General features: G+C 41.5%; 1 protein-coding gene across 9 annotated transcripts in view; it reads right to left on the bottom strand.

Annotated features, from left to right (window-relative positions):
- The window catches only part of Atp8a1 (ATPase phospholipid transporting 8A1), a 242,534-nt gene that overhangs the window by 102,829 nt on the left and 116,659 nt on the right, over positions 1-23,046 (bottom strand). For all 9 annotated transcript variants that reach the window (XM_039092730.2, XM_063272922.1, XM_063272923.1 and 6 more), the window contains 3 exon segments: positions 20,187-20,256; positions 7,588-7,672; positions 5,747-5,886 (listed from right to left, as the gene is read on the bottom strand). In XM_039092730.2, coding sequence (XP_038948658.1) covers positions 5,747-5,886; positions 7,588-7,672; positions 20,187-20,256 — 295 coding nt within the window.

Genomic DNA, 23,046 nt, shown 5'->3' with positions numbered 1-23,046 from the left:
TAATGGATGGACTGAACCCCTAAAACTGTAAGCCAGCCCAGAATTAAATGTTTTCTTTTATAAGAGTTGCCTTGGTAATGGTGTTTCTTCACAGCAATGAAACCTTAACTAAGACGATGACACATCTCCAAAAACCAAACTTGTTCATAATATTAAAACTGATACAAAAAAGATGAGATGAACAATCAGAAGGTCCACCATCTTTCTGACCATCCTACCGGACCATCTTGCACATTTACTTTAGAGATCCCTGAACTAAAGACTTAGGGCATCCAAGAGTTGAGTTGAGGTGCTGTTGCCTGACAGGCATGAGTGAAACCTGGAGTTTGACTTCTGACACCGAGGAAAAAAACCAATCAGGCGAAGAGTAGAAGACTTGAAGCTTAGTCACTGTGCAGAAAGGGGCAGGTTTGTCTTGCAGATGAGCTGACGAGCTGCAGATGTCCTCAAGCAAATGGTAAAATAGGAAACTACTGGAATTCTAAACTGCACAGTCCCGAGTACACCACATAAACGTTCATCTAGCTTTTCGTGTGGCATTTGCAGCTACTAAGAATAGATGTGGTAGCTTTATCTGAGGAGGCATTCCACTGTGATTCCCAAGTCTCTGTGAACCTGGCAGCCCTCAGCGTTCAAGAAAAGTCCTGTTTTCTATTAAGTTCAGTATTTCTTTACTAAACTCTTAAGCCACTTCTTGCCACATGCTGCAAGGGGCACAAGGCTGTTGGACCCAGTTACACGGATGTCATGGTTGGTCTACATTGTACCACATGGATGTAATCTATTAACATCCTCAAAATATCAACTAGATTTTGGGGAAAAATAAAGGAGATAAAGGGAGAAAAAAGATCATGACTTTAATATCCCACCTTAATATCTTGCCCCAGTGTCTAGGGCTTCATCCCTTTGTGTGTGTGTGTGTGTGTGTGTGTGTGTGTGTGTGTGTGTGTGTGTATTCATCTATTCATCAAGTATTTACTGAGTGATGAACACAGGCCATAAAGTCAAACACCAAGGACAGAGTGATGGGTAGGGTGGTCACTGTCACCGCTCTCGTCACTGCAAGCGTCAGGCTAGCAGATGATCACGTTAATCACAGACTGCAGAGCGGGCGAGATGATACTGAAGTATCGTATCAAATGAGATCAAAGTGTCATTCTGATTTCACTCTCAAGCTCATAAAGGACCTTCTGCCTCATAATCTGATTTTGAAAAAAAAATGTTGACAGATGAAAAAATATGATCACTTTGAAAAACATATTTCCCAACTTAAAACTTGAAACAAAAATAAAACTTTTGTCACCAGGGAAATACTGTGTCTATCTGTGCTCGGTCTGCATATGCTGCATTTTCCACGGCTTTCTCCAACTCTTGAGTACATGACCTGCATTTGCAAAGGTAGATACCATGAGAAGGCATATGCATCTACCAGCAGGGTTAAAATGAATTTTTTCCCATTGAAACAAATGAATATAAATATTAAAGAAAAACTCCTGTAGCTACTATGAAAACACAAATTTCAACCAATAATTTAGTTGTGTGAAGGTTAAGCCAGAGGCCTATGCTCTGCTAATTTCAAAGGAATATAGCAGCATCTTATGGGAATGAGGCAGAAGTAATTTACATGTCGTAGAAATGTTAGAATAAAATTAAAGAGATTACAGTAAGCGGGTGAGAAACTTCACAGAGACAATCACCACTGGAACCTCAAAACCTTCTAATTATTGTTACTTATAATCCTTTCTAAGGGCACATAATTAAATGGATCAAAAACTTAAGTCTGTTTTAAAAATAGTCTGTTTTTTCAAAACAGAGAGCACACCTGAAGTGACTTTCTAGGGTGAAATGTTGATTCTGAATATAGTGTCTATCCCCCAAAAGGAGGAGGCGAAGGAAAACAAAACAGGTCGAGTTTGTGTCTGCAAAATGAGGCAACTGTAAATTCTCTCAGACGGTGACGAAGATAAGAGGAGGTGCTGCAGACCACAAAGTGGGTCAAGACCGTGGGCGGACCCGTCAGGACGCCAGCCCCTCCGTACCTTAGTCCCCTCTACTGTCTAACTGCTGAGGGACTTGGCCTTTCCTAGTAATAAATGTCACCTTTCATTTTATACTCAGTAACAAAGAACTTGGAATCTATTCTAGAACCATCTCACAGCATTAGAATTTTTTTATTATTCTTAAGAGTCTACGATAGGAATGCAAACGCTGGCACCCAAACACCATAGACGCTAAATCCACAATCTTCTCTAACGATAACTGTCCACAGAGAGGACAGTGTCTGAAACATTTTTAAGCCTCCCACATTCTGTTCCCTGTGGCATGGCCCTGGAGAATAAAGCCAGTAAATTTTAAGACATGGGTGTCTTGGAAGAAAAGGAACAGGGTCACAATAAAGAATGACTGTCAGTATTCTCTATTTGGGTCAATCTATCTTCCATCCATCCATCCATCCATCCATCCATCCATCCATCCATCCATCCATCCTTTTGAGAAAGGGTTGCACTCGCTGTGTGGCACCAGCTAGCCTGGATCTATCTATGTAGAGTAGGTTGGCTTCAAACAGTCCTCCCTCTTCTTCTGCCTCCTGAGTGCTGGGATTAAAGGTGTGTGTCACCATGCCTGGCCACATAGCTTCACGCTTATGTAGGAGTTTTAACTCCCAAAGGAAGAAGGGGTTTAACTAAAATTTAAAAACCAAGTCTCTAGTTTGGACAAACAGTGGAGGGATATGAGAGTTTATAACCACGACTTTAATTATACTATAAAAATTTCACTTACTCTGTCATATACTAAAAATATTGTGTTTAAGGAGAAGCTCTCCAAATCTCCCCACTTTAGAATGTTTTCAATGTAACGTGATTACTGTGTCTCCATGGCGTCTTGTATCGCTCATTCTAATGCACTCAGAAGCATCCTGCACGGCAGTGATGCTCTGATGGTTTAAAAAGCACATTCCTAAAACATCCGCACACAGATGTAACATAATACAGTTTTCATATTGCGCTGAGTGGTGCCCAGAGTCCTGTGAGGCTCCTCATGGACCACCATGAGGCAGAGGACGGAGCTGGGGTGGGGGTCTCCTCTCTTCCCTTCATGCTAACTGTGGCAGCTTGGCTGTCACCAATTGTATACTTTATGATTTACCAATGTTTTGTTTGGAAAATGGACTCTGCTCTAAAAAGAAAGAGAAAAGTGAGAACCACTCTCCATTGAGAAACGAGCCGTTCTGTCCTCCACGTTCAGCTCGATAGCACTGTCTACGTGCTAATGGCTTCCAAAGTCATAAAGATTGCACAGCAGTGTGTCTCGGGCAAGGAAGGCAATGCAGAGGAACTCTGAGGCCACGACAGCTAAATTTACAGCCAGGTGAAACACCTCTGGAACTGGTGGTCTCTTTGGTGTCTCACTGGGCTGTTTGTAAGGGCAGTAACCACAGCTTCTGAAAGCCAACTCAGCCGATTTTTACAGAAGGGAACCTCAGACCAACCTCGGAGCCATCGTGCCCAGACTCACACAGAGTAAAGCCCCGTGGTCCTCACAGCCCCTAGTCCCGCAACTACTACGGGTCTCTAACTGGCAAAACAATTTCTGCAGAGCTATTTCCAAAGCTTCCTTCGGACCTTCCTTGAAGTTCCTCACCTAGGGAATCTGCAGACCACAGTGGTGTCTAGAGCCTCAGAGGGTCATCCTTATTTGCTTAGCAACCCTGTGATCTAGTACACCTTAATCATTCTGTGACTGTTAAATAAAGGGTGAGAGGAGAATCCTATGTTTGGAGTAGGAAAGCAAACAAAACACTGTTCTTACTTGGAACAGGCAGGCTGAGGAAGGGACTTTGTCTCCCTACTGTTCTACATCACAGATTTCTCAACATGGGGGTTACCACAATGTTAAAAACCAGTTAGCTCTAAATTCTTCTTTTGTTCCTATTAGAGACAGTCTTTAGGAGGTTTTTGTTGTTGTTTTGTTTTGTTTTGTTTTTTTTCTTTCCTGTATTTGTAGACTATTTAAGGGGGAAAAAAAAGCAAGTCCCTGAGGAAACTTAAATTTTAATGTAACTCATGATTGCCATCTGCTGGATAGTGGTTGAATGTGTAGCCCAGTTAAAAGTTTTTAATCATAGCTGTGTATCATCTAGTTAGCTTCCTTGTAAATAATATGCAAGTATAAGAGATATAATATCTCTTAAGTTATATGGGAAACAAGCTACCATCCCTAAACTGATTACAGTGTTTTACAGAGACATGTTACATGTAGCATTTACATGTGTCTGAGAAAAAGCACCTACAGCTAGAATAAGATGTTCCCCAGTATTACATGAAGGGGAGGGTGTGGGGAGCAGAGTGGGGTGGATGTGGGTGAAGGGGAGCTAAGCCTGGAAGGTCTTAGTCCTAGTTCCCTTCCAACAGGGGAAGTAACTAGTTCCATAGCAGAGAAGGGGAAAATGTCAACCTTACCACCTGCAGGCAAGACCAGGTGAACTGCACCTCAGAGGCTCCCTTGATCCATGCTGCACCCAGGGAGGACTGAGGGAATCAGGTAACAGGGCAGAGACTGGCGAGTTTAAGCTACAGTGAAGGCCCTCAGATACATCAGCGCACAGGGGCTGCAATCCTCTTTTGAGCTCTTGGTGTCTCTGTCACCGGTGTTTCCTCATCTGTAAGTGGAGGCAATTAGTCCCTCAAAAGGACTAACATGCCAATAGGCGGAAGTGCCACCGTAGAGCTAGGCACACAGTTACGACGGCAACAGTGTTTGTTGTCGTTACTTAAGGAGACAAGAATTCACACTACAGATGCAGCGCCAGTAACGGGATATCTACCACTGTCAGCCCGAAGAGGCTGTGTCACCAAGTAAAATGAAGGCATTTGACGGAAACCATAATGGAGCATAGTAAGTAGTTATGGCCCAAATGAATGCAGGAGAAAGTACCAGGCTATTGACTGTTGTATTACAGTCTATTAAAAATTCACAAATCTGCGTCATGTCATATTATATAAACACAATGATTATAAACACACATTATGTCTGTGTCTGTATATGTATGTGCCTGTGTGTGCACATTTGCCTCTGTGCAGATGTCCCCATGCTTTTGAATACATGCCTGCCTGTGTGCGTACATGACCCAAGTCTTCAGTGATGCAGAAGCAATGGGATACGCTAGCAGGGAGAACCCACTATGTATTGTATTCAGAACCCACTCATGATGTACAACTAGAGACAGCAAAGATCTATATATGATAACACCTAGTCCTTGGGCCCTTTGGGAAAGATTTTAGACCATATCAAGATTTATTAGTTAACTGATCTTGAGACTCAATAGTAAGGCTTGTCATCAAATAGATGCATGAGAGCTAGAGGGACACAGGTAGAAAGTAAAAGCGGGCTTCCTGGGTCAGCAGCTTCTTGTTCCCAGAATGCATTGTGAGAAGAACTTGAAGACATGGGAGCCAGTAAGGGAAGAGGAGGGGCCCAGGAGCCCTATAACATACCTGAGCCAGCATCCAGTTAGACCTTCAGCCTTAGGCCCCTCCCATCCCGAAAGCATTAAACTGCTTCTTTACCTTCTCTATAGGTTTGCCTTCTGTCTTTCCTGGTCCATGCCAGGAAGGGAACTTAGTGAGTCCCTAGACTACTACCAGAACGCCTTTACGCATACTGCTTTTTGACTCTACTGGTCCCAAGCAAAGAACGGACATCTGTAGAAACGCACTTTCTAAAGGCAAGAGCGCTACACACACACCTTTTCGATGAGCTCGTAGCTCTCCTCCAGCTTCAGCAACCTGTTCTGCACCGACGTGGATGCGCGCTGGTAAACGGCCCGCCATTCCTCAAAGTCACTCTCAGAAATCTCGGCCACAGCAAAACACAAAGTCCTGAGCCCTAAATAAGAAATACCCAATTTAATAAAGATGGAGGAAAAAAAAGTCCTCGGCCCTGTAAAAGGCAGCACACCCGGTAGATTTAGTCCCTAGTCTGATGCTCCCATCGTTTAACAAAACCCAATTTTGAGTAGTCTCTCTGAATTCAAACAATTTGCGGATGTGTCCGCTCGGTTATGACAAAATCTCGGCATCAAATGTCTAGAATGCTCTCCCAGCTTTTAAAATTTTGTGCCTTGTTGATGGTTCCCAGTCCCTTTAACCCTTCATTTACATCTAGGGTGGCTTTTTCAAAAGCCTCACCTTAGCAGGCTGTGTTTGAAATCTCCCAGCTGTCCCCCAGGATGAAGTCCCAAACCTGGAGTGTGGTTCACACCCTTCAGCCATTTCACCGTACTCCCTGCTATCCGCTTCCTGTGACAACGTGGGTTCTCCACACTCACTGCACAGACTATCCATTTCCCCTCCCTTTCCCCAGCCCCCCTTCGCTGGCTGCAAGTCTGCTCTATCTCCTGAGAAAGGAGCAGAGCTACCGACTACTGGATTACTCCACTGAACTTAATCTGAGGCACTGTATTAAGGCAAGGTTTTCTTTCTCTCTTTTGGAAACTGGCTGGAAACATACTTGCAATGGAGCAGAAGTAGCCTTCAGCCTGAGGTCAGAAAGAATGGGATGGAGATGTGAGGGTTGGGGGCTGGGTTCAAATGGAGGAACTAGAAACTGTGTAATACTGTTACCAGAGTGGAGGTGTCTAGACTTCAAGACCTCCTCCCCACCCAAACCTTCACAGCCTGTATGCTGGGCAGTATAAACCTGAGATGTGTAGACTTCTGACATCTTTCATTCTTGGGAACTTGGAGAAATCATGACCTTGTATTCAGAAGCATGCATGCATGCATCCATCCATCCATGTCTTTAGAAAACATTCTTATCCTTTCAAAGCCTTGATTACGGGGAGACAAGGGCATGAGCAGGGGTCAGCCTAGCTGAAACAGGACTGAAAATGGAGATGGGTGATTGGAACACTGCAATCAAGTGTGGCGGTAATAAGATGCTACACATCCTGCAGGTAACAGGCCAGGAGGTTTAATGACCTCCACTTCCACTCACACTAACCAAACATCTCCCTAGACCCTGCGCTGCTTGTCTCACGTCATCATGCATTTCAGGAGACCAGCTACAGGGCTGATATTATTTACCACAGACCCCAAGGCCTTAGACAGACACAGGCATGTGGTGGGGCATGATGATGATGATGATGATGATGATGATGATGATGATGATGATAATAGGTCATGTTATAATAGGATGACTTTTATGTAATCATATATGTATTCATTTCTTTTTTATTATCCAGAGAACAAAAGTTCAGTTCTTTTATTTTCCATAACTAATTCCATGAGATACAAAGTAAAGCATTTAGGTGATTTCCATTCTAAAATGTAGCACCGATTTAAAGTCCTGACTCCTTCAAGTGGGGACAAAGTCTCTCAGCATTTGAGTAGTTTTTTTGTTTCTTATTTGGGTTTATTTGTTTGTTTTTTGTTTTTAGGGAAAAAACAGGTGGGAATATCTAAGCATAGGAATATCTAAGCCATCATCAATAACCAATGGAATAAAACTGTCAATAACCCTGCAAAATATCCAAGGTCTATGACTTCTTTGTGTCCCAATCCTGTTCTGTTTCCATATAACGCTCACCTTCTGTAGCGAACTGTTCCAAGTGTTTTAGGGTAATTTCTTTGTACTTTGAACTCTCTGCAAGTCGTTCATAAATTACCGTGTCCTGGAAAATAAGCAGAAGGTTTGGTGGATTAATGAAGCATCCTGGATTTAATAAGATTGAGATCAGCAACATTATTGGTTGCCGTACCAAAATCTCCAGGTGGTTTTTTTTTTCCTTTTAAGCACAGAGCATTTTTGTCTATGAGTAACAATGATTCCCCACAGACAGGAAGGAATACAGCTGGACCTGTGGGCTGTGCACCCATGGAATCAATCAACCACGGACAGAAAGTGTAGCTTGGCCGGTAGGATTGGGTCTGCGGAGAATATGCAGTTTTTCCTGTGACAATTCCATAAGCAGTATGGTAGTCCTTTCCACATGTTTATATTTCAGTAAGAACTGCAAGACATCTAGAACTGAGTGGACACTTATAGTGGAGGCAGGAGGATGGCTGTGGAACATACAGACTATCCCTGAAGGTTTTGTAGAATTCTGTGAATTTTATTTAGGTGAGAATGGTCTCGAACTCAGGGAATACTGGGAAATGCTGGCCTGTCACAGAGTCTGTCCTATGCACATCCCCCTCAGTGGCTACAGCATGTGTGTAAATTTATCCGACTTTAGAACTTTCCGGGCACAAGAGCACCTCTGGAGGTTTGTGCTATTGAGGGACAAACGAGGCATCAGTGGACCACCAAATGTCCTGAGATGTCCTGTGGGGACAGAACGAGGACCTACGATCCTAGAGCTGCCTCAAACAGCTAATGCCTCTGACTGTGTGCAGTTTTAAGACTTGGTTGACTTAATTAGTAAAATAAAATTCCTGAATTGAAAGCAATATTATTCCTTTGATATTTTTACACAACGTGTTTTGATCCTACCCTGTCCCCCAACCTATTTTAAAGTCCTGTTGGCTTTAGTTTTATACACTATTTCTATTTCTTTGCTCCTTCCTCCTTTATAAATTGCCTATTGTTCCTTTAGTCATTCGCTGGCTTTGGTATAATGTCTCAAAGAACTTCAGTATTCAGCCTTCATGACTTTTTATTAGACCAGGAAAAAATAAATCATTTACCTGCAATTACTCTCTCAGTGGTAGTACCCACTGTGGGGTTTCTAGTCTCAGGGCTGAGATTTGGAAGCTGACTAATGGCGTATGATTTAGAGCTCTTGAGAGAAACACAACCAAGTGACCTCAGAGCAGATGGAATATCCCAAGCCCCAATTATGAATTTCTTTTCATTTTTCAGTGGTGGGATGGGAAGGAAAACAGAGAAGGAAATGACAGTTTGCAATCATGGCTCCTTCCTGGGAGGGAAAGGAGTAACTTTAGAGTTCTTCTTCTTTTTTTTTTTTTTGTTCATGAAAATTTCCATGAGGTTAACAGAGGCCATTTTCAGAGGAAGAAAAATCTTTAAAATCTTGAAAAACAGAAGTGGTAGTATGGAGGAGGGAGGTTAGGTTCTGCAGTAAATCTACACATACTGGTGCTTAAGAGGGCCAATTAATTGTCTGCATTCTTTGTGGTATTGAGGAGGCGAAGGGAGGAAATGTGGCCTTCTCTAGTAAATGTGTGTTTTCAAATGATAGTCACAAGTAGTTGGCCATGCTTGTCTGTGAAATATAAAATACTTAAGAGATACATTTGGGGACACAAAACCCTCTTTTATTTAGAGGGCTACATCAAAAGTCTGCCAAATTTTTAGGAGTAAAAAAAGATTCCTTCTTAGATACTAGAAGAGGGGAATGCCACGAGGTCGGACTCTGAATTTATGGACAAATCCTTAGGAGTTTGGTTATCTTGTATCCTGGCCTTCAGGAAGAGAACGGTGCAAAACCACAGTGACTGGATATTCCTGGGGATAGCATGGTGTAGTCAAATGACCAGGATGGGAGCAGGGCTCTGAGGAAAGTGAAACCCATGGTTAATCACTTCTTTTTGGTGAACCTTCCCTCAAAAATCATTTTCCTCTTTTTATTCAAAAATCATTTCCTGCTTTTTACCTTTTTATTTCATTTAATGTTTTGGAGACAGGGTTTCATGTAGTTCAGGCAGGCTTTAATCTATTATGTGGCTGAGGATAACCTTGAGCTCTGATTCTCCTGTTTCTGCCTCCCAAGCACTGTGATTATAGACACGAGGTACCACCTCCGGCTCTTACTGTGTTTTAGAACAAAATTCAAATTCAGCTCTGTACTTAAAAACGTATTTTTATACATGTGTATGTGCAGGTATGAACTCATATGCACATGGAGCTACTGGTCAACCTCCAGTGTCATTCTTTAGGAGAGTCAATCTTATTTTTGTGAGACAGCGTCTCTCATTGGGTTGTGGGGCTTGCCTGTTGACTACACCAATTATTTAACAAGCTCCAAAGATCCTCTTGTCTCTACCTCTCCTACAATTACAAGCTTATGCTAATTAGTTTTTACTTTTACATGGGTTGTGAGGATCAAACTTAGGTCCTCATGCTTGCAGGTCAAAACTTCTTACCTATTGAGGTATTCCCCCAGCCCCACCAAAAATATATTTTAAAAAATACTATTTGCATTTAGTTCTTTGTGTGGGGTTGAGGTCTAAGGACTGCTAGTGGTGGAAGAATGCTAGTGGTGGAAGTCTTCCTCAGGGAAGAGTACACCAATTGGTTATTCAATCCCAAAGGCCAGCCCTACAAACAGACTGAAGTGGTCTGAATGAGAACGGTCCCCATAGACTCATACATTTGAATGCTTAGTCACCAGGGAGTAGAACTGTTTGAAAGGATTAGAAGGATTAGGAGGTGTGGCCTTGTTGGAGAAAGTTGTCACTGGGAGTGGGCTTAGAGGTTTCAAAAGTCCACAGTAGGCCCAGGCTTGCTATTCTTTTCTGCCTAAGGATCAGAATGTAGCTCTCAGCTGCTTCTCCAGTACCTGCCTGCATGCATGCTTCCATGCTCCCACACAGGAGTGTGCAACCTCCACGGATGTGAGCAAGTTCCCAACTCGATCCTTTCTAAATGTTGCCTTAGTCATGGTGTCTTCTCATAGCAATAGAACAATGACTAAGTACATTCAAGTAACACGGCATAGACTGAGAAGGTTATAGTTAGAAATACATACATATATATATATACATACATACATACATACACCTACTTTGAAATATTTAATCACTTAAGGTTCCCATAGCTTTCAGCTACTGCTCCAGTGCCTGCCTCTGTGCATTCATGCTCCCTACCCGGGAGCATGCAACTTCTGCAACTGTAAACAAGCACCCAACTAAATGCTTTCTAAGAGTTGCCTTGGTCACGGTGTCTCTTCACAGTATACTTAGTCATTTAAGGTTCCTGTAGGATCAAGTGTGTTAGTCAAGTTTCGCCATGTCTTCCATGGTTTAGAGTAAAACTCATGAATAACTAAAGCTTTATTTGAGTTAACTGTACTTTTCTCTAATTGGTTGCTATTGTAGATATAAATTGTAAACTGTATATATTTCCATTTTTAAATTTAAAAATTATCAAAATTTTCAAAAGAAAATTCTGTATTTTCTTTATAGAAACTTCTAAGTCACAAAAATCTTTTTTTCCATTTTTTATTGGATATTTTATATATTTATATTTCAAATGTTATCCCCTTTCCCCACTCCCATTCTCCCTTTTCCTCTCCATGCTTCTATGAAGATGCTCCCATGCCCACCCACACACTCCCACCTCAACACCCTGGCATTCCCTTACATTGGGAAAATGAGCCTTCTCCTCCTATTGATTCCAAACAATGCTGTGCTCTGCTACATATGCAGCTAGCCATGGGAACCTCCATATGTACTCTTTGGTCGGTAGTTTAGTCCCTAGGAGCTCTGGTGGGGTCTGGTTGGTTGATGTTGCTGTTCTTCCCATGGTGTTGCAAACCCCTTCAGCTCCTTCTGTCTTTTCTCTAACTCCTCCATTGGCATCACTGTGCTTAGTCCAATGGTTAGCTGCAAGCACCCTCATCTGTATCAGTAAGATTCTGGTAGAGCCTCTTAGAAGACATCCATATCAGACTCCTGTCAGCAAGTACTTCTTGGCATTGGCAGTAGTGACTGAGTTTGGTGGCTGCATATGGGATGGATCCCCAGGTGGGGAAATCTCTGGATGGCCTTTCCTTCAGTCCCTGCTCCACTCTTTGTCTCTGTATTTCCCCCCATGACTATTTTGTTCCTCCTTGGAATGAGGATGAAGCATCCACATTTTGGTTTTCCTTTATCTTGAGCTTCATATGGTCTGTGAATTGTTTCTTGGGTATTCCCAGCTTTTAGGCTAGTACCCACTTATCAGTGAGTGCATACCATGTGTGTTCTTTTGTGACTAGGTGACCTCACTCAGGATATTTTCTAGTTCCATCCATTTGCCTAAGAATTTCATGAAGTCATTGTTTTTCATAGCTGAGTAGTACTCCATTGTGTAGATGCACCACATTTTCTGTATCCATTCTTCTGTTGAGGGACATCTGTGCTCTTTCCAGATTCTGGCTATTAAAAATAAGGCTGCTATGAACATAGTGGAGAATGTGTCCTTATTATATGTTGGGGCATCTTTTGGGTATATGCCTAGGAGTGGTATAGCTAGTCTTCAGGTAGTACTATGTCCAATTTTCTGAGGAACTACCAGACTGATTTCCAGAGTGATTGTACCAGCTTGCAACTCCACCAACAATGGAGGAGTGTTCCTCTTTCTCCACATCCTGACCAGCATCTGTTGTCACCTGAGTTTTTGATTTAGTCATTCTGACTGGTGTAAGGTGAAATCTCAGGGTTGTTTCGATTTGTATTTCTCTAATGACTAAGGTTGTTAAACATTTCCTTAGGTGCTTCTCAGCCATTTAGTCCTCAGCTGAGAATTGTTTAGCTTTGTACCCCATTTTTAATAGGATTATTTAGTTCTCTGGAGGCTAACTTCTTGAGTTCTTTGTATATATTAGATATTAGCCCTCTTTCGGATGTAGGATTGGTAAAGATCTTTTCCCAATCTGTTGGTTGTCGTTTTGTCCTAATGTCAGTGTCCTTTGCCTTATAGAAGCTTTGCAGTTTTATGAGATCCCATTGTCAATTCTTGATCTTAGTGCATAAGCCATTTCTGTTCTGTTTAGGAATTTTTCTTCTGTGTCCATGAGTTCAAGGCTCTTCCCTACTTTCTCTTCTATTAGTTTCAGTGTATCTGGTTTTATGAGGAAGTCTTTAATCCACTTGGACTTGAACTTTATATAAGGAGATAAGAATGGACCGAGTTGCATTCGTCTACATGCTGACCCTCCAGTTGAACCAGCACCATTTGTTGAAAATGTTCTTTTTTCCACTGGATGGGTTTAGCTCCTTTGTCAAAGATCAAGTGACCATAGGTGTGTGGGTTCATTTCTGGATCTTCAATTCTATTCCACTAATCTACCTGCCTGTCTCTATACCAATACCATACAGCTTTTAATCATGATTGCTCTGTAATACAGCTTGAGGTCAGGGATGGTGATTCTCCCAGAAGTCCTTTTATTGTTGAGTATAGTTTTCACTATCCTCACTTTTTTGTTATTCCAAATGAATTTGCAAATTGCTCTTTCTAACTCTATGAAGAATTGAGTTGGAATTTTGATGGGGATTGCATTGAATCTGTAGATTGCTTTAGCAAGATGGCCATTTTTACAATATTAATCCTGCCAATCCATGAGCATGGGAGATCTTTCCATCTTCTCAGATCATCTTCAATTTCTTTCTTTAGAGACTTGAAGTTCTTGTCATACAGACCTTTCACTTACTTGGTTAGAATCACACCCGAGGTATTTTATATTATTTGTGACTATTGTGGAGAGTGTCACTTCCCTAATTTCTTTCTCAGCCTGTTTATCCTCTGAGTAGAGGAAGGCTACTGATTTGAGTTAATTTTATATCCAACCACTTTGCTGAAGTTGTTTATCAGGTATAGGAGTTCTCTGTTGCAATTTTTGGGGTCATTTAAGTATACTATCATATCTTCTGCAAATAGTGATATTTGACTTTTTCTTCTCCAATTTGTATCCCTTTGACCTCCTTTGGTTGTCTGATTGCTCTGGCTAGGACTTCGAGAACTATATTGAATAAGTAGGGAGAGTGGGCAGCTTTGTCTAGTCCCTGATTTTAGTGGGATTGCTTCAAGATTCTCTCCATTTAGTTTGATGTTGGCTACTGGTTTGGTGTATATTGCTTTTATTATGTTTAGGTATGGGCCTTGAATTCCTTATCTTTCCAAGACTTTTCTCATGAAGCAATGTTGAATTTTTTCAAATGCTTTCTCAGCATCTAATGAGATGATTATGTGAGTTTTTCCCTTTGAGTTTGTTTATGGAGTGGATTATGTTGATGGATTTCCATATACTGAACCAACCTTGCATCCCTGGAATGAAGCTACTTGATCATGGTGACTGATCTTTTTGATGTGTTCTTGGATTCGGGTTGTGAGAATTTTATTGAGTATTTTACGCCGATATTCATAAGGGAAATTTGTCTCAAGTTCTCTTTCTTTGTTGGGTCTTTGTGTGGTTTAGGTATAAGCATAATTGTGGTTTCAATGAATGAATCGGGTAGTGTTCCTTCTGTTTCTATTTTGTGGAAAAGTTTGAAGAGTATTGCTATTAGGTCTGATAGAATTCTGCACTAAACCCATCTGGTAGTGGGTATTTTTCTGGTTGGGAGATTTTTAATGACTGCTTCTATTTCTTTAGGGGTTATGGGACTGTTTAGATGGTTTATCTGATCCTGATTTAACTTTGGTACCTGGTATCTGTCTAGAACATTGTCTAATTCCTCCAGATTTTCCAGTTTTGTTGAGTACAGGCTTTTGTAGTTGGAACTGATAATTTTTGAATTTCCTTAGTTTCTGTTGTTATGTCTCCCTTTTTATTTCTGATTTTGTTAATTTGGATACTGTCTTTGTGTCCTCTGGTTAGTGTGGCTAAGGGTTTATCTATCTTGTTGATTTTCTCAAAGGACCAGCTCCTGGTTTTGTTGATTCTTTGTATAGTTCTTTTTGTTTCTACTTGATTGATTTCAGCTCTGAGTTTATTTCTTGCAGTCTACTCCCCTTGGGTATTTTACTTCTTTTTGTTCTAGAGCTTTTAGGTGTGCTGTCAAGGTGCTAATGTATGCTCTCTCCAGTTTCCTCTAGAGCTACTCCGAGCTATGAGTTTTCCACTTAGCACTGCTTTGATTGTATTCCATAAGTTTAGGTATGTTGTGCCTTCATTTTCATTAAATTCTAAAGAGTCTTTTATTTCTTTATTTCTTCCTTGACCAAGTTGTCATTGACTAGGGCATTGTTCAGCTTCCACATGTATGTGGGCTTTCTGTTGTTTTTGTTGTTGAAGACTAGCCTTAATCCATAGTGATCTGATAGGATGCTTGGGATTATTTCAATCTTTTTGTATCTGTTGAGGCCTGTTTTGTGATTGATTATATGGTCAGTTTTGGAGAAGGTACCATGAGGTGCTGAGAAGAAGGTATATATTCTCAAGTTTTAGGTTGAAATGTTCTATAGATATCTGTTAAGTCCATTTGGTTCATAACTTCTGTTAGTTTCACTGTGTCTCTGTTTAGTTTCTGTTTCCATGATCTGTCCATTGATGAGAGTCAGGTGTTGAAGTGTCCCACTATCGTGTGCGGTGCAATGTATGCTCTGAGCTTTAGTAAAGTTTCTTTTATGAATGTGGGTATCCTTGTGTTTGGAGCATAGATGTTCAGAATTAAGAGTTCATCTTGGTAGATTTTTCCTTTGATGAGTATCCTTTCTTATCTTTTTTGACAACTTTTGGTTGAAAGTCAATTTTATTCAATATTAGAAATGGCTACTCCAGCTTGTTTCTTGGGACCATTTGCTTGGAAAAATTTTTTCCAGCCTTTTACTGTGAGGTAGTGTTTGTCTTTGTCACTGAGGTATGTTTCCTATATGAAGCAAAATGCTGGATCCTATTTACATATCCAGTCCGTTAGTCTACGTCTTTTTATTGGGGAACTGAGTCCATTGATATTAACAGATATTATGGAATAGTGATTGTTGTTTCCTGTTATTTTTGTTGTTAGGAGTGGAATTATGTTTGTGTGGCTATATTCTTTTGGGTTTGTTGTAAGAAGATTACTTTCTTGCTTTTCTATGGTATAGTTTTTCTCCTTGTGTTGGAGTTTTCCATCTATTATCCTTTTTAGGGCTGGACTTGTGGAAAGATATTGTGTAAATTTGGTTTTGTCATAGAATATCTTGGTTTATCTATGGTAATTGAGAGTTTTGCTGGATATAGTAGCCTGGACTGGTATTTATGTTTTCTTAGGGTCTGTATGACATCTGTCCAGGATCTTCCAGCTTTCATAGTCTCTGTTGAGAAGTCTGGTATAATTCTTAGAGGTCTACCTTTATATGTTACTTGGCCTTTTCCCCTTACTGTTTTTAATATTCTTTCTTTGTTTAGTGCATTTGGTATTTTGACTATTATGTGACAGGAGGAATTTCTTTCCTGGTCCAATCTACTTGGAGTTCTGTGGGCTTCTTGTATGTTCATGGCATCTCTTTCTTTAGGTTAGGGAAGTTTTCTTTTATAATTTTGTTGAAGATATTTACTGTCCCTTTAAGTTGGGAATCTTACTCTCTTTTATACCTATTGTCCTTAGTTTTGGTCTTCTCATTCTGTCTTGGATTTCCTGGATGTTCGAGGTCAGGAGCTTTTTGCATTTTGCAGTTTCTTGACTATTGTGTCAATGTTTTCTCTGGTATCTTCTTCCCTTGAGATTCTCTCTTCAATCTCTTGTATTCTGTTGGTGATGTTTGCATCTATGACTACTGATCTCTTTGCTAGGTTTTCTATCTCCAGGGTTGTCTCTCTTTTTGATTTCTTTATTGTTTCTATTCACATTTTTAGATCCTGATGGTTTTGTTCAATTCCCTCATCTATTTGGTTGTATTTTCCTGTAAGCCTTTAAGAGATTTCTGTGTTCCCTCTTTAAGGGCATCTACCTGTTTACCTGTGTTCTCCTGTGTTTCTTTATTTATGTTCTTCTTAAAGTCCTCTATCATAATCATGAGATGGGATTTTAAATCCAAATCTTGTTTTTCCGGTGTGCTGGGGTATTCAGAACTTGCTGTGGGGGGAGAACTGGGTTCTGAAGATGCCAAGTAGTCTTGGTTTTCTGTTGCTTAGGTTCTTGTGCTTGATTTTCACCATCTGGTTATCTCTGATGTTAGTTGGTCTTGCTGTCTCTGACTGGAGCTTGTCCCTCTTGTGGTTCTGTGAGCCTGTGATCTTAGGAGTGAGAGCACTTCTAGGAGACCAGCTCTCTCCAAGCTTGCTTTGGGTCTGGAATGTTATGGGACAGCCTTAGCTCTGGGTACAGATGGAGACCTGAAGGACCCTATCCCAGGCTGCTTCACAGTTCCTGTACCCTGTGTGCTCCTGGTGGGTCCCTCTTTGGACAGTTAGTGGAGTGAAAATGGGGTCTCACCTGTGGACTTAGGACTGAGAGTGCTCCAGGGAGACCAGCTCTTTCCGGGCATGTTTTAGATCTTGAGGGCTGTGAGACAGCCTTAGATCTGGGCACAGATGGAGACTAGAAGGATCCTGGCCCAGGCTTCTCTGTGGTTCCTGTGCCCTGTCCACTCCTGCCAGGTCCCTCTTTGGCCACTATTTCTTTATACATGGGATTTTCAGTACTGTATTCTAATTTACCTTATTCTCCCTCTACTGTGTTGAATCTAGAATTCACTGTTTATTAATTTTAAAAATTGCTTAAACGTTTGAATTCATCTTGTATGTATACCAGATATCCTTCCCAATTTCGTTTTGAATGAAAATCATTTGATTTCTTCATTTACCATGCTGAGCTTCCAAACATCCCGAGGAAGAGTGGTCTATACAGATGGTCTAATTTGGAGCATATTCATGTTTCTCTGGTCGTGGTGTTCGCTGGCTCCTCTGGTGTGAAATTTCACATATACCTTGAGCTCTGGATTTTACTGAATGCACGCCAACCTCATGGTTTTACAGCCTGAGCAGGGGCTGGCATGAGTTTTCCTCAGCCCCTTTGCAGGATTGGAAATCTCAGCACTTTGGTCCTGGCCTCAGAGTAGGGGAGCTGGCTTGCACCTGAGTTCTCTAATTAGACTTAAGGCCAGCTCAGTAGAAGGCAAATCATGCCTGGCATCAGAAACCTAGCCAACTCTCTGGCACTCTATGGATCTTAGAGGAGAACCCAGTGCTGCCACGGTTCCTAATTACATCCTAAAACTCGCCCTTAAATGAACAGAAGTGTAGCTTTCACCTCACATTAAAGACGCTTCTCTTTGTAGCAAACAGATGCCATCACGGAAAACTACAACTGGTCATGATGCAGAAATGATCATGGGGAGCTCAGCCCTAGTAGATACATTTACAACACAACACCTGTACCTAGAGCTCAGGGAATATCATGGAAGAGGTGGGTAAAAAGATTACGAGCCAAAGGACCAGGAACTCTCTTGTGAGATTGTGTCTCCTAGAACTGACAGGGAAGCTAAGCCTGAAGGGGTAAAATCTCATGGGGCCCTATAGACAAAGAACTACATGCAACCAAGGGATGTGGAGAGAAGAGCTGGTCTTTTCCTGGTGTGTCTATGTGAATGTATATCACATGGTTCAGGTGCCCCTGGAGACCAGAAGAGGAAGTGACTCCTCTGTAGCTGTGTGGGTGCTGACAACCAAACTCCTGCTCTCTTAAACAGCTGAGTCATTTTTCCAGATGAATTTACTCCAATTTCTTTTCCTGAGAAATCCAGGCTTCTGCACCTGATAGGCCCTGTGCAGCCCCAGCTCTCTATCTTGGTAAGTAGTGTTAGTCCACTCAGCAAGCCAGGCAGAAATCCCCAAATGATCCCTGGTAATCCTTTCCCTTAGCACCTGCAAACATCAATTACCAAGTCCTAAATCTTCCTCCCGGGTCTTCCCTGTGCCTGTCTCCACCCATCCCCAGCAGCTCTTGTCTGGAAGAGTTGATAAGGCTCAAATTGGAACCTCTGCCTGCCTCTGTTAGCAGCCCTCAAATCATCTCCCCCAATGTCGTGCAAGAAATACAAGCATGCTCTTGAGCACAGGGTCGGAGACAAACCAAACCTAATCCACACCAAAGCCAAGTCATACAAACCATTCTGCCTGGTCCACGTAGTTCATCAAACTACAAACTACGATCCTCAGGCATTCCTTGCTGTTTTCATGTTTAAGCCTTTTATACTACTTACTCCTATTTCAGAGGGGTTAACAATACAACAAGGAAGTTAATGTGTGCAAACAATCTCTGTGAGTAAAGATAAAAATCCAGTGTTTTTTATCTTGTACCTGATACTTTAATTCCTCAAATAAAAGTTGAGTGGTTAGAATGTTCAAACTTTTTTTTTTTTTTTTTTTTTTTTTAAACGGAAGGGTGTGATTTGGGTGTGGTGAATCAGACAGATGCCAACCACGGAAGTGGGAGATCTCATTTTCTTTTCATTCTCTTACTGTGCATGTTGCCATAGGAACGTGGAAGATCTGTACCACGTGTCTTAGCACCACAGCCTAATCACCTTTTTATGTAGCTCCCTGGCTAGACTTAAGCTCTTGAGCTGACTTAGGTCTTATCTTCACTTCTCTAAAATCCAGCTCAAAGCCTGGCGATAAAACATTCAAGATGAACGCTTGTTAGCTGTGCTACTCCATGGGAGCACAGAAACCAAAGAAACTGTATAACCAAATTCAGGAGACATCATGAAATCATTTTACCAAAGTGCTTTAGAAAACTGTGGCATTCAAAAACTGTGTTTCAGTGCTTTAAAACCAAGGCATTTAACTTTCTCAACAGGAATTTAAACAAAAGGGTGGGCTTTCTTAAGTTTAGCTTCCCAGTTTCCATGGGATAGAGCACAGTTATCGAGTCCACTTAAAATTGTGACATTCCAAGCAGAAATGTGCATAGGGCACCTCAGGAGGAAAATCCTAACTGATCTTAGAGAAGAGCAGCCCTGGTTGGCGGGCTTCTATTCTTCTGTAAATGTAAAAATGTTTTAAATAGGAAAACTCAGCTGGAATACACAATGCTATTTCTGCCAACACAGTCGACTCACATACTGAAGCTCACCACCGGTCAGCAATCCTGGAATATCCAAGGCAAGACAAACAAGCCATACCAAATGAAACCATAGCAATAACTGTGAGCCAACCCTCTCCCCATTTCTACGGTCTTTAGGCAAACAGATTAAAATTGGAGTGTATCATTACATTCTGATACAATTTAAAAATATTTTCTGTAGTTAGTCATCTGCTAACATAGCTAATATAACACAAACCTCAAATATCATGTATTAAAAATTGAATTACAAAAGTGCCCTATGCCAGACTTTTCCAATGCATCAGATTTACCCAGAAGGAATTCCACATTTCACCAGCAGAGACTGAATGCTGTTGCTCTAAAATAACAACAAAAGTGGATGTCATCGGCTTCATCTGAAACATCTGTGTTACATTTCCATAGCGGGGTGCCTAACACGTTCATTATAAACCATCATAAATCAAAACCATAAAGGCAAAAGTAAAAACTTACAGCTCCTTTGCAGTAAAGCCGTAGCTTCCCGGATGGAGTGCGAACCACCACTGACATCCTTTTCCTAGAGCTGAAATAAAGAGATTTTCCGTAATGGGTCCTCATACTGCAGCTCTGCACAGACGTGTTTTTGATGTGTTTCACATATTTTAATGCTTGCAGTGAAAACAAGTTAATCTGACCAATTTATGAGCCATATACTTCCGTGTAGACAAATTATCTCCTGAGTGTACAACTGGGTGCCTTGGAGAGTTGCGTTTTATTTTTTTTTTAGTCACCAGAGTTATCATCTACTGTCCCAAAGGAATAAACAGAACAGTTCCACCTGTAGAGCTAATACCCTCTAGAGTAGCATCGTGTTTGATATCTTACTATTTGAAAACTATTTATTATCTTAGTAGGTGAGTTATAGGCCTCATTTTAAAAATTAAAAATAAAATTGATAATTTTTAAATAAATAATTAGAGAAGAAAACAAATGCTCTTACTTAAGAAACAATATAAGCATTTGTTATTGTTTTTAATAATTGCAACAGTCTCGTTACTGAGATGATACAGACCAAGACCCCCAGCAGACGCCAAAGACTGGGGATAGCATCAGCCCAATGATACATTTTTCTTGTACATATATACAACACAACAATGTTTAATTTGTTACACATAGTAAGCTTTTAACAACAGGGACTAAGAGAACAATTACAATGATACACCTTAGTAAAAGGTATTGGAGACTTAGAAACGGTTTGCTTCTAGAATTTTCTACCAGATACTTTTAGAGGTTGGTGGCCTATGAAGAGGTGAAGCCCCAGCCAGAGTGGAAATACTGTACTTGACCAACAAAGTCAATGTGTCTCTCGTATACATGTGAACTCAGTTCTTCTTGACTCACGCTGTTCTTACTTAGCCCAGTTTTGATTTAATGGTCCCAGACTCATCAATTTAGTTCCCCTGGCAAGATATGCAAGGCTAGAAACTCTCCTCTGAGTTCCATCAGAGTGAAATGGCCATTGCAGAGAAAAGTCGCAGAGTCAGGGATGAATATGGAAGTGCAAGGCTGAGGGGCTCTACAGTGACCACCCGTATATGTCATCTTCTGTGGAGCTGCCTCCCTCACCCCTGTGAGGTCTCAGCACCCATTTGTCACTCTCCAAGTCCCCCACGCTCCCTTCTAAATTTCAGAGGCTCACCTAGAATCCTTCCTCACATCTATTTATCTGGCTATATGAGCTCCCTCTTCCATCCCATTTTCTTGACACAAGGGAGAAATATTTCTGCTTTTATCAGAGCCCAAGCTTAGGCAGTGAAGGAAACCACGAGAAACAGAAAGCTGGCGAAAATATAATCAAACAAGCGGCCATGTTCCAGCTCCAGCAAGCAGCAAAACTTGGCAACTTTTGTCATGTGGTTCTGGCGTTAGAATCAAGGATAGAAGAAAGGAGTCATGGAATCTCCCTCATGACTCAGGAAAGCCGCTGAGGCCAGGACTGTATCAGGGCTCTCCCCTGCACGGGGGCCCACTGAGGCCCCTGTGAAGCTGTGAAGGTGAAGCCTGCATTGTCTTGGAGACCCCAAGATATTGGAGATGCCAGAGCTGTGGATATCTGCCAAGTAGAGCTGCTAACAGGGAGTGGAACCAGCCCAAACGAAAGAGATGTGCTGTAGTCATCAAAGCTAAAAGGAGTTGGAGATCTGAATAGCATTTGGACATCAGACATGGAGATGGGAAATCGTGGGTTTGCCCAGCTGGTTTTGTCCAGCATGACCTCACTGTGCTTCCTTCCCTATTTTGGAATGGTAATGCTATGTTCTGTACCATGTATGAATTATGTGATCTGCTTTTAAGTTTTGATTTATAGTTACAGTTATAGTTAAGAGACTGTATGAATCTCAGAAGACACTTTGGACTTTTAAGCAAATTTGAGACTGTCACAGACTTTGGGGACTTTCGAAATTGGACTGAATACAGTTCTGCATTATTGTACGGCTACAAGCCCCTGGGACTAGGGGGTAGAATGTGGTGGTTTGAATCAGAATGCCCTCTACAGACTCATGTGTTTGAATGCTTGGCCCATAGAGAGTGACAATATTAGGAAGTGTGACCTTGTTGGAGTTGATGTGGCCTTGATATGGGCTTTTGGGTCTCCTATGCTCAAGTTATGCCTAGTGCAGCACACGGTCTCCTTCTGTTGCTGGCAGTAAAGATATAGCACTCTTGGCTACCTTTTCAGCACCCTGTCGACCTGGACATTGCCATGTTTCCTGCTGTGATGATAATGGACTGAACCTGTGAACCTGTAAGCCAGCCCCAATTAAATGTTGGCCTTTCTAAGAGTTGCCGTGGTCATGGTGTCTCTTCACAGCAGTAAAACCCTGACTAAGATCCCTTCCTTGCTTATGACTGTTGCTCTCCCTTGCCTCACTTTCTCAGCAGCTTTGTTCTAAAGTCATATAGCTCTCTTACAAATCTGTCCCTTTCCCCTAACAAATAGATTATGTTCATCCACAAACATGTTCTAGTGTCTCCCATATCATACCTCGCCTACCCAGGCACCATCCCCTGTGAACCACATGACTGTTTAACTGTAACTCAACTCTGGGTGAACCATGTCTATCTACACACTCCACTCATCTCCCTTCCACTCCCATCCCCCCACCTTTCCAATGACAACTGCACAGATCTGTTTTAAAACTTCCCCTCACCTAAGCTGGCAGTGCCTTTGAATGGATAACCAAGCACTCTTCTTGAGATTCCTATCAGCTCTGGGCTATCTATCACTCTACTTTTGTCCTATGTGTCTTCAACAACAAAGACTTTATTTTAAAGATGTCCTCCCTTCCAACTCTCCTGCAGTAGCTGCTCA

This window comes from Rattus norvegicus, chromosome 14 (assembly GCF_036323735.1).
Source record: "Rattus norvegicus strain BN/NHsdMcwi chromosome 14, GRCr8, whole genome shotgun sequence".
Lineage (NCBI taxonomy): Eukaryota > Metazoa > Chordata > Mammalia > Rodentia > Muridae > Rattus > Rattus norvegicus.
The sequence above is the reverse complement of the archived record's forward strand: the minus strand, read 5'-3'. Positions and strand labels throughout refer to the sequence as shown.